This window comes from Nanorana parkeri, unplaced genomic scaffold (genome assembly GCF_000935625.1).
Source record: "Nanorana parkeri isolate BGI_ZX_2015 unplaced genomic scaffold, ASM93562v1 scaffold955, whole genome shotgun sequence".
In the NCBI taxonomy this organism is placed as follows: Eukaryota; Metazoa; Chordata; class Amphibia; order Anura; family Dicroglossidae; genus Nanorana; species Nanorana parkeri.
This window is the reverse complement of record NW_017307223.1, coordinates 611,880-624,299: the sequence shown is the minus strand read 5'-3', so window position 1 is coordinate 624,299 and position 12,420 is coordinate 611,880. Positions and strand designations below refer to the sequence as shown.

The 12,420-nt window shown below is 37.9% G+C and overlaps 1 protein-coding gene across 1 annotated transcript in view; it reads right to left on the bottom strand.

The window, feature by feature from the left end:
- Window positions 1-3,585: 3,585 nt before the first annotated feature.
- Window positions 3,586-12,420, bottom strand: part of RSPO3 (R-spondin 3) — a 76,194-nt gene continuing 67,359 nt past the window's right edge. Inside the window, exon 5 of the mRNA XM_018566516.1 lies at window positions 3,586-4,621. Within this exon, the coding sequence (XP_018422018.1) occupies window positions 4,489-4,621 (133 nt within the window). The 3' untranslated portion in view covers window positions 3,586-4,488. The remainder of the gene's footprint in view (window positions 4,622-12,420) is intronic.

Here is a 12,420-nt window from a genome sequence, read left to right as displayed (position 1 = left end):
AGAACACTTGTCTTCATGCTGTTAGACATGGAAGAACCAATGCAGTATGTTTTCAAGACGTTTTAAGATCTTAAAGTACAACTAAAGGCTTTCTAGGACAGTCTAAACAAGTACCAAATCCGGTTACTGTGATGCACAAGCCTCATAAAGTAAACTTCCATCCCTTCCCTGACTGAGCCAAATCCTCCTTCATTTCCCCTCACATGCGTTCATACACTGCATCTCACAATAGGAGGGTTTCACCAATAGAGGAAATGCTGTCAATCGATAAAGCAATGGGCATGGTTAAGTGTGGTCAAGTGCTGATTGATAATCTATATGCTTGTGAAATAGCAGGGGCAATTCTGATCTGCCCCCTGAAACATTTTTTCATCCCGCTATAGTGCAGGCAGACACAGCCTACATGAATGTGGCAACTCTGCTCGGAATTCAGGAGCAGTGCAGCATTATTACCACACCATCACAAGAAACTACATTAGATGGACTTCACTTGCAGGCTCAGCAGGTATTTGTGGGACAGTGCAGGGGGACTAAATGGGAACAGAGAAACAGTGAAAATGCAGATGCACAAATAAATAATTAAAAGAGAACTATGTTCAAACCTTTTTTGGCTTTAGTTCTCTTTTGGGTCACAGGAGTATATTTATTAATAAGGGTACTCCTGTGACCCTAAGCCAGCACAAAGCGGCTTAGGTGCAGAGCTGTGCTACAGCTGGGAAATATCCCAACAATATTTTCGGGATCCACCCCGCTGCCTGATTGACATCTGGCTCTGCCTCTCTAGAGCACCACCCTAGAGCATGAGCTGTGCCTGGAAGCAGTTCGGGCAGGGGGGGCGGTTCGGATCACTCAGACCTGCACGGTTGTATGAACAGTTCCAATGAGGGGTGGAGGAACAGAGAGAGGGGAGGGGGGAATCCCTCTGGGGAGCAGTGACTGACAGTCAACACTCTCTGTAGGGAGAAGCCATGAACTGAGTGATCAGTGGTTTGTGATCACTCGGTTCTCGAGCTTTAGAGCCAGTGTGTGACAGCTGCAGTGTCACATGCTGACTCAAACTATCGGGAACAGTACAATTTACTGCAACACGTATTTTTAAATGAGAAGGCATAGTTTTTGGATCAACCTGATTTCCTAGTATGGGATCAAAACATAGTGGGTTTTTCTCTATATTGGTAATCATAGTTTCTCATTGGTAATTAAGGAGTGAAAAAGACAAAAAAAAGTACAAATAATCCCAAGCATCCCAAAGTTAAAGCCCACTTATTATAACACTTATAACAATATAAAATTGCTTCTTAACCTAAAGCTCCATCAATAAATGCTTAAGCTAGCAGTCCTTGACACCAATCATAGTATTAATACTCAATTTAGCTGTATGTTTGTATAGAATGCTAGTCCTGGGAACTGCCCATTCAAAATAATTCTTAAGTCAAATATCACAGTAATTACTACAGTGGTGAAATTGTAAGCTTCTGCGGGAATGTGCATGCACATCTAGGTGGCTGAATTATATGCCTGATAGAAGCATTCTTTTTTTACTGAAGAAAAAAATATTTTTAAACTTTGCAGCTGGGCACCACCCACGCTACAAGGGTTAAGTGCTCGTTTTTGTCTATGGTGTAAACATAATAAAGTTATACTCACCTTAACCTCACAGCCAACTGGCTGTTAGACCAGTACCTGGGGCCTCTCTCCCCCTCCGATCCAGTGGTCTAAGGTCATGTGAGTGACGCCACAGGACATACCATCCAGCGGAGGAGGAGACAGGCTGGAGGGAGCGCTGTAACAGCCAGCCGGCTCCAAGGTCCGGCTGAGTGTAACTTTGTTATTTTAGACCATAGACGAAAGCGAGCACCTAACCCTTGCAGTGTGGGGTTAGCCCCGCTGCAAGGGATAAAAATCAGTTCTTCTTTAAGTACCAGAATCTCCTTAAATGTAAGTGCCCTGGAAGTGGGCAGGTAAGTAGGCAGATGGCATGTGCTCTTACACTTTTCATCCAAATCTGATTAATCAGTTTTGTGCTCACCTTTACACTAATCATTTCCTCCACCTCTCTGCCACCGTTAAAAAAAACTGATCAATGTTTTTACTCCCACTGGTTTCCATTGAAACGAAAGCTAGTTCTTCTTTAAAAGCCCATTCACACCAGGTCGGTTGCGGTTCAGCACGGTCACTGCGCTGATCTCGCAAGGGAGGTTTTGGGAGTTTTTAAGCCGAAATGCAATTAAAAACGCCCAAAATCAGCGCAGTTCCATTGAAACCTGTATGGGAACCGGACTGATCAGCGCAACAAAAATAGTGCAGGGAGCAGTTTGGGCACGGGGGGGTTCGGATCACTCGGACCTGCGCAGTTGTATGAAAAGTTTCCATAGCAATGTATGGCATCATTCATGCCGGCGGATCCGTGCGGCCGAATCCACGTGGCTGAACCGTCCCGGTGTGAACGGGGTCTTAAAACATAATGGGATTATCTGCCTCTATGTTTTATTGAAATATGACATAAGTCCTGGTGTTCTGGATACCATGTAATTCATCCTTCCATAAACATCCTACGACAGTTTTGCAATTTAGCAGCATATGACACACTAATCCAATTAAGCAAATGTGTAGCCAACTAAAAAGTCAACAATGTCATGAAAAATATTTATTGTAGTGGAATTTCGCTCAATAGATACACACAACATTATTGAAGTTGTACCCCTTTCTCCATGCTGATCAATAAGCAGATTATAAAATAATATTTATTTTCCATGAGATAACAATACTGGAAAATACACAATGTTTCCATGACATATTGCTTTTTTTCTGTATTACTTAGCTCTTCTGACCTTTACAGCCAAACTCCTATGTAGCTGGTAAGATCTGCTGTGACTGGCAGATCAATGCTTTGCAGACCCTCCCAGCAGCAAAGGATTAAAGGTTTTGGTCTCTAGATTTTTTTTAACATGCAGACAGATGCATGATAGATATAGCAGTAAAATGAAAGCAGAGGGATAGAACATGCTGCCCTGCACAAAAAGCAATTATGTCTGGGACACTACGTCCGTCTGGAAACCATTCTGATGTTCAATACGTTAAACAGCATTTCTAGCAAAGCTCGATAATATTCCCTCCAAGAACTTCTTCCAAGGTTGCACAGAAACAACCACTACAAGCTTTTATGACTGCAAACTGCTCCTTTACAATGCAAGAGCATATTATATTTATTTTTTTTCACCAGAAAAAAAAAGGATGGTAGGCAAGGCCCAGTGCTATTTTTGAATTTTTGTATTTGCCATCTAACTTTATGTGGTACACATCCTGATTTTTTCTGAAGCACACCATCTAGGCAAACCTTTCTATGGGACTATGACAACCTGTAGTATGTATGTAATACTCAGTTTTGCAGACTGACACCTTGGACACATTTTGGAGAAGCACCCAAAGCAACACTTTAATGTTTTTCACATTCTGTCCATATTTTTTCACAGGTGTGGTTAAATCATATGGATGTAAAGAATTCAGTACTGTGGCTGGTGCTGAGCCACATCCAATATGAATCTTAGACAAAGGATCACGGCTGTCTCTCCTTGTTAACATATCCTTGTTAGCCATCTAATGTTTAGAGGGATATCCTAAAACATCATTCTCATCAATTTCATCACTGTTTTTTTCTTTGCAAAGGCTAAAACTACACCAGACATAGGAAAATTTCATCAATCAAATATGTGAGTGCTAATAAATTAAAATATGTCTAACCATAGAGCAGCTTTGCTTTGAGATTAGTACTGCATTTTGTTTCTATACAACATATAAATGTTATCCTCCAGCACTGACTAAACTTAAATATTGCTCATTATGACTTATGAGGCAGCGTCAACCCAAATGAAACTCAGTTCACACTACTGTAACTGTTAAGAAACCAAAGACAAAACACATCCTGGAAATGTTCCATTCCTACAGCTGGCATGGAGTGAGGTAACCATTATTTAGCTGGATATGGTATGATCATTTCCTCAGTAATGTGTACCGTTGGTAGATGCTTTTTTATGTGATTCAACCACAGAAATGTGTTACAGAACAACCGTGCTGTAGATTTCCATATATAACGTGACTATAATTCTCAACAAAAAAACAAAAAACAGCTTGAAAAAATACTTTACAAAATAGGCTAAGATGTTGCTATTAATAATTACAAGGAAGAGAGTCTTAATTGTCTTTTACATATGCATAGAAGCATAAAAATATAAAGCATCCACGGAGCACATTTCATAATTCTTTTCTGTAAGCTGTCTCTTGTGATTCTCTTTCTTTTTCAGTAATTCAAGAGAGTGGCTTGGAATGTTGCTAAGGCCTTAGTTATATGAAAGTATTATCCACTCCATGTAGAGGTTTAGTCAGCCAGGGATGTAACAGCATCAGAAGTCAGTCATAGAGGCATGTGGCCTTACATGTCCAATAAGAGCACAAGAAGGTTATGGCTGTATCGTTTACACTTTCCATTTCCTAGGCTTTGACTTCTCGTTGCTTTCCTTCTCCTCGCAGAGGTTTTTCTTGTTTTTTCTGCCTTTGTTTCCTCTGGACATCTCCTTCCTTTCTTCTCTGCTTGTTCTTTTTTATCTCATCTTTGCCTTTTACCCTGAAATGAAAACCAAGAACTGATTGCAACAAAAAATCTGCACTTTTGGAAAGTAAACTAAAAGTCAAATAATGATCCTAAAGCTGCTATGAGAGGTGTAAAGTGAAAGTGTAAAGTGTTGTCACAGCGCTAAAGGTTTGAGATAAATATGAAAAAATTAGCGTAGTAGGTAGCGCGTCAGTCTCATAATCTGAAGGTCGTGAGTTCGATCCTCACACGGGGCACTATCATTTCCCCCTCTATGTCTCAAATTTAGCTAAAACAAACAGGATGACAGGGAACCGCTGAAAGACCGTCCAGCAACTAAGCCCAGGCTGTGCTCACTTTAAAGTTTGAGGAATGTAGCTTTCCTTTTGATTGTTTGCACATCAGCACTTTTTCAGTCCTTTATGGTACTTTATATTCATTATTGGTAGGTTTTTTTGAAAACCAAGAACTGTTTAGTTCCACCATTCCCTAAAGTTCACGGGCCCATATTACTTGTTACTGATGGGAGCTTGGTGCTTGGTGGTGCAAGCTGCGGGAATGCCTTGCCTTGGGGAGTTTAATATAGCAACAAGACTGATTTCATAGCACATGGGGTAGGCAATTTTTTTTTTTTCTAAGCTGCACTAGAAAATATCTCATTAGGAGCACAGTTAAGAAGCAGTGGGATTTCTGTGCTCACTCAAATTGTCCAGATGCAGAAACAGTTGCAATAAGCTCACTGGCACTGACAGGGCAGCTCCCAAACAAAACAGGCCTCCTTTGTTGGGTAACCAGAAGTGACTCCATGTTCAGAAATAATGAGTGCTGAACCCAAAAAGTGAAAGAGTACAAAAGTGTCTTAAATTGTTCATAATTCGAGCAAACAAAAAACAGCCAGTGTAATTAAGGGGCAACAAAACTCCTTCTTAGAAAGGCATATGATATTAAATGATACTATAACCAAATGGATCTATATATGATTTGCTAAAAAGATATCCTTTGGGGCTGGAATTGTAATTGTCAGCAGCTGCATTGAAATGTGATGGGTTTTTGTTTTTTTTTAATGAAATTGTGAACAGGTAAAGGCACTTTTGGACTCTTACACCTTTTGGTTTGGTGCCCTTTTATTTACACAATAAATGGTACAGCTCAAATAGTTTTGGTAATGTATATGTTCAAGTGCAAATAAAAATTCACATGTGATGATGTGAGTGATGTAAATGTTTGGTAATAATTCTAGTTACTATATTTTCTTACTAATGTTCACATAATGCATTTTTCATCTTTTAATTTCATCTTGATGTGTTAAATATCTTTTGTAGCCTCAAGAGAAGCAATATGGTGAAAATTAGACTTGTGCGCCGTCAAAAAATTCGTTCTGTTTCGTTTCGTTTCGGAATATCCGTTATTTCGTATTTCGTAATTCGTAACTGAACTCAATTCGGATTCGTACGAAATACGAATTTTCGTTAGTGGCGGTTATATTTTCGTAACTTTACGAACATTCGTTATGATGAAGTTAAAAAGCAAAATACCTTTGTTAATATTGGAGTGGTAGTTGTTTTTTTATCCGAAATACGAATTCCGTTAACGGATTCCGTATTCCGAATTCCGTATTTCGGACTTTAAAAAAAACTACCATCAACTCCAATATAAATGTACTTTGCTTTTTACCTTCAATATAACGAATGTTCGTAACGGAACGAAAATACGTCAACGGAATTTCGTATTTCCTGCCTGTGTGTGTAACTGTGTATTGTAATGCATCAGCAGCAGCGGATCCGTATCTCGGATTAAAAAAAAATCTTGTCATGCTGTTCAACCTCATTTACAGGGGTAATATTAGTTCCTGTTTCAAAGAAATTCGGATCCGAAATTCGTTAACGGAATTTCGTATTTCGGATATAATTCGGAAACTGCCATTCGGATGCTCCGAAATTCGGAATTTCAGGAAAATTCGTACGAATTTCGATTCGTAACGAAACGAATCGCACATGTCTAGTGAAAATGCAGAATGATTTGTAAAAAGTGAGAATGAGCCCAATTTGTTTGAGTGTGTAAGGGGAAAAAAATATGGAACAAACCTTTTTAATCTGTGCCTGCTAGAAAAGAACATTCGGAGGCTTAATTTGATCCAGTTTTACTTTCTTATGGAACCAGTCCAGGTACGGAACATTTTACATTATTCCCCAAATGATAACTTAACACTTTACAGCTGTTTTATGTTCGCACCCAAAACCAATTATATCCTATTCGAAAAACATGTTTGTACTATGTCTGTAACTCATATGTGAAACAGCAGAATCTTGAAAATTAAGAGGACAATCAAGCAACAGCAATCACCATACCAGCAAAAATAGCAGTTTGCTATGAGAGTTCACATAGGTAAATGTAAATCCACAAACAAGTGTATCTATAGCCCAAACTTTTTTTTCAGTTTTCGATAGAGTGGGAAAGGATTAGAATCCCGGTCCGGTTTTACTTCTTTCTAGGACTCAATTAGAGAGATTTTCCCACATTTCTTTTTCTGAGGACAACATTTTACCAGACCGGAAGTGAGTAAAATTCTGCCACAGGGAAAAACAACAACAACAACAAAAAGTGGACAAGGGTTGTAGCTTTTCCCTACTTACCATTTTTACTTCTGTCTGTGTTTGTAGTATAATTTTTATTGTGAGCTCAAAGCCTTAGAAAGGGAGCAGGGCCCCTTAAAGTAAAGTATAATGTAAATGTCACAATAAAACTTATGAATCTGCAAATGCAGGACAGGGGGTTACATTGTGGTCCTCCTTAATGCTTGGTCATAGTTGCCTGTAGTACAGCATAAAACCTGTGATGCAGCTTTGTGATTGCATACCTCTGTCCATATAGGCAGCTACAGTGCTGATCTTGAAAACACCTTTGGTTTTATTTTTAGATCTGACCATCAGATCTTTTTAATTTACTAACTTTGTAGAGTGAGGGTCTCCCTAACTGGATACTGTATAATACAAACTAATAGTTTAGGTAGGCCCTAATTAGTTATTAGTAAATGTATTGATCTGACAAAGAAAATCCTAAAATGTATTGAAAGGAAAATTTGTTTCTTGTTGGATAGAGCTGGTCAGGGTTAGAATCAATGTCAGGTTTTTATTTCTGTAAATGCCCCTGCTGGAGAGATTTATCCTTATTTGTCAATGGGTCAGAGTTTGTAAAAAATGAAAAAAACAGAAAGACTATTCCCTACTCTATCCACAATGTTTTGGCCTTGGTTAGCAAATTATGTATGAGACCATCTTAAGGGCAGATTTTCCAGATCTTTCACAAACATTTGGCAGGTATATGACTACAGGGGTATCATGTTTTCATTTATTTCATATAAGTATGGGTTCCTTCAAGGTTTAATGGACTTAGCATGCCTGGTCCAAAAAACATGTTAATTATACCCTACATTTTTGTTTTAATAATGGGTATCTATGATACTAATGGGAAGTGGTTCAATTTAGTACCCAGGACCTCATCGGAATTTAATAGTCAATGGAGGATATACAAAATTAACATTCAAGGAAGAACTTCAGGAAGCAGCATTTATATCTGAACCATCTTCTTCACAAGCTCCTACTGCAGCTTTAGATAAAGCTTTAGATAAACAACAAACAAGTCTGGGTGAACACTGTTTATTGGGGTCCATGTGGCTCTAACATGCCCTAAAATGGAGAACAATTCCAACATACACCAATTATGTATGGCTTTATCTACTTCTATACATGTCACACAGGCAGCTCTCTGTCATATGCAAGTTTGGCAGCCCTTTTGTCCACTAAAGTTGTTAATTTCCACTTCAGCCAATTGCTGAACATTTAGTTATGCAATCTGCAGGACCAAAACAAAAAAATCACATCTTGTATAGATTATAGAATTCATATAACTCCCTTCATTCATCGAAACCATAAATCATATCTTGTTTCTTGGTTATGCACATTGAAGACTTAGGCAAATGTAGGCAAGCAGATTTTTACTACAATTACATGCACGTCTTTACAGCAGGATCATGCAAATGTATGTTCCCTTTTGTGTAAATCAAGAGATCTTCTTGAAATCTGGACTGCTCCCTGACTATGGGGTCCATTCACAAAGCTGCCGAGGGCAGCCGAGTGAATGACCGATCAGAAGTGAAGTGAGCCAAACACTGTTCGGCTATTCACTTCAGGCTGGTATGGCTGATTTCAGCCGTACATCGGTGGCATATGCGATCGGCTCGACTGAGCCGCTCGGCCGTGATCGGGAGCTGCACGGGCTATTGTGAATAGCCCGTACAGCACCCCCTCGGTTCTCCTGAACCGAAGGGGTCCTGGGGCCGAAGCTAGCCGAAGGATCGGCCGAAGCTACGGCCAGATTCTTCTGCATCTTTGTGAATAGACCCCTATGTTTTCAATATACATATAGGTTTACAAATTACAGTAGTGCAATTTACATATTCAATTTACATATCTTTTCCCCTATAATGAATGCTAATGTTTTCTACTTTGTATTTGAATCTTTAAGGAGATCTATAAATTTTAAATCTGATCATAAAATTAACTAACCGAAAAAATGCCTAAAAACACCCATTACATTGGTAAAATATGATGTAAATATTGCTAATTTAAAAAGGAAATACAAGATTACCTAATTCATTTGTATTTGTATTGATCCAGTTCTGCTAGTGCTAAATCGCATACTGTTTTATAAAACTTTTGTAGCAACTTAAAACACCAGGACAGCTGTAACTATTTCCTATGTTATAGTTCCAGCTGCAATTTATTAAGAACTAGTACATGAAAATGTTCCATTTCATTTCAGAATCAATACTGCTCCCATGCTGTGTTGTTTTTCTTTTCATTTGCTATAACAAGCCATTTTTTCTTGCCATGTAAAACAACTTAGTTGTGAAAATACATTTCGTATTGGGAATCTAAATTATTACAGGTTAGTGACAAAGGAAACGTGCTGAAGTTTTGGATCAGCATTACAACCAGGACCCAGCATTTTCAGAATGAAAGATCAGCAGTGGCAGCCTACATACAGTATGTCCCTCATTACAGGTTTCCTTTAAAGTAACTAAATGGAGATCAGCCATTACTGTGGAAACCCACACAACCACTTTGGGCATGGGCTGAGTGGCTCTGACTTAGGATTCCTCTTCTATCAGAAATATACAGGTGAAACTCGAAAAATTTGAATATCGTGCTAAAGTTCATTTATTTCACTAATGCAACTTAAAAGGTGAAACTAATATATGAGATAGACTCATTACATGCAATGCAAGATAGTTCAAGCCGTGATTTGTCATAATTGTGATGATTATGGCTTACAGCTCATGAAAACCCAGATCCACAAGCTCAGAAAATTTTTGGCAGTGTGGGCAGGTGCCAAGTCCTGCTGGAAAATGAAGTCATCATCCCCATAGAGCTCATCTGCGGAAGAAAGCATGAAGTGCTCCAAAATCTCCTGGTAGATGGCTAAGTTGCATTAGTGAAATAAATTAACTTTTGCACGATATTCTAATTTTTCGAGTTTCACCTGTATTATATGTAATCTATTCTACCTCTATAGTTTCCTTTTAAACTAACAGCAAACATCTTTTTTTATCCTTCCGTTGTAACATAAAAATAAGTGGAGTTTCTCCCCTTCTATGTGGTTACCCATAACCCTTTAGATTCTACAAACTTTCAATCTCTGATTTGCTCCATATATCCTAATAGATTTTATTTTATTTATAGCTCCCTTTCCTTTCCACAAGTAATAAGCTCATAAGCAAGTTATTGTTTAATATGTTTCAATTTATGATAGTGATAACAATCATATACTGTATGCATGTGAGTATCTCAACCACATAGTAAGAGGAAAAAAGAACTAGGCGTACAAGAAGCTGGCTGTCACTCTCATTTTCTTGCAGTTGGCACCAGATGAATGATAATTAATGTGGCGCTGTAGGCCTCTTGCAGCCTCCTAAGATATGTGATGTCAGTATCCTAGGAGGCAACGGGAGGAGGTGTCACATCATTCTCGCCTTGTATATAAAAGAAAAAAGGAAATATTTTTTAAAAAGGGTGCTTTTTTATGTTGTGGAGGGGGGAGGTTTGAGTGGCGGAAAGTGAGTTTCCCGGTTGGAAGCGAACAAAAGCCTATTGCCGCAGGTCCTAAGATTACTTCATTTTAATAAAAAATCTTATCTTTGACAAAATGGTAAAAATATTCATTCTGAACAATAATATTGAGCAAAAATGATTCGTTGTTTGTATTTTTCTTGTTGTCATGTAATGAGATTTTGTTGTACCATCATTTTAGCTTGCTATCTAGAAAGTAATTTCTCTTTTTGGAAAGGCTTGTTTATATAGGCATATAACAATTATTTGCATTATATTGCAGTGTTTATTTGGAGGTATTGATTTTAGTTGACCCCCATTTTTAAAATATACCTAAAGCCAATTTTTTTTAAAATATATAGAGTTGGATAGAATAGGCAATCTTCTGTCAGATTTTCTTCTCTCTGCTATGTTTTATAAAGCATTGGCATAGGTTGTGCACCCAGTATTATACGACATATGAGGTACAGGTACAGGACAGGCTGTCTGCAAAAAGCTATAAAATCCTGACAGAGGTTCTAACCTTTTTCTCATGGTTCTAACCCTAACCCACTTAATGCAATATTAAAAAGAAAAGTTTTTATTTTAGATAAAATAATTTCACCATGACAGTAGTTTGATTACTGTAGACCTGTATCCTTTTCTATTGATCCATTTAATCTTCATTAGTAAACATTCATATTTTAGAAATGAAATGTAAATTTTTAAGAATATGTCAAATGTATTTTTTTAAGACTCTATGTACCACTGTTGTAGCCTATACACCCTGATAATATAATTTTTAAAACCCATTGTTGATCTATTACATTTTTATCACATTGCAAGGGTTAACAGTTTGGCAAACAGCCAAGTAAGATATGCAGCCATAGATCTTCAAAGACAAAATTAGTGCATATCATACATTACATGGATTACTGGATGTGAACTTCATGTGTTAGGGGCTCTGCAGTGGTCTGCATAGATAAAAGATAGCCGCATTCCTGGGATATCAGGTCTAAAGCCTCCTTTTTCCTAAACACAAAGTTGATGACTAGTGTGTAAAAGTTATATCAAGGGAGCAGTGTTCATTGCCGTAAATCTTGATGTTTGAGCTACTGTTCTTTTTTACTACGTAATACTCTGTTCTGTGAATGTGTGGCTATGCAATATGGTTGAGGGAAGCCCTCCTTTTTTGCAGACATGTTGAAAATCTTGCCTGAAGGAACTATTACTTTGTATTGTATCAACAAACCAAATGCAGATGGCAGCTTTAGTTTTGCTGTACAGTTGCACACAAATGTCAAACTTCAAACGTACCAAGTTAGTAGACATCCTTGTAAAATGAAAGAAAGTCGTCTGGTTCATCAATGGGCATGCTTCTAAATATTATGAAAGGACATTTAAGTTTGGGGCGAATAATTTACACTTCACCTTGATGTGGGTAGGCAGTAACACATGTATTTTTTAAGTTGCTCCCTTCTTTTTATTGTTATGCAGTGCTGACAGCATGGTCCGGTGCTCAAGTGAACCCAAGACACTATACAGATTTAGAACGAATTAGTACAAGTGTAGAATGAAAGGATACACTACTTAGAATGCTCTTGTTATTGTCATAGGGAAAATAAAATGTCATATATGAATGCATGGATTTTTTTTCAAACTCTTACTACTTACTATTACAGTATAACTTAATTCCCTTTCTTACTTATTTTTTTTTAAAATGTCTAATACCTGTAATTTTAGCTG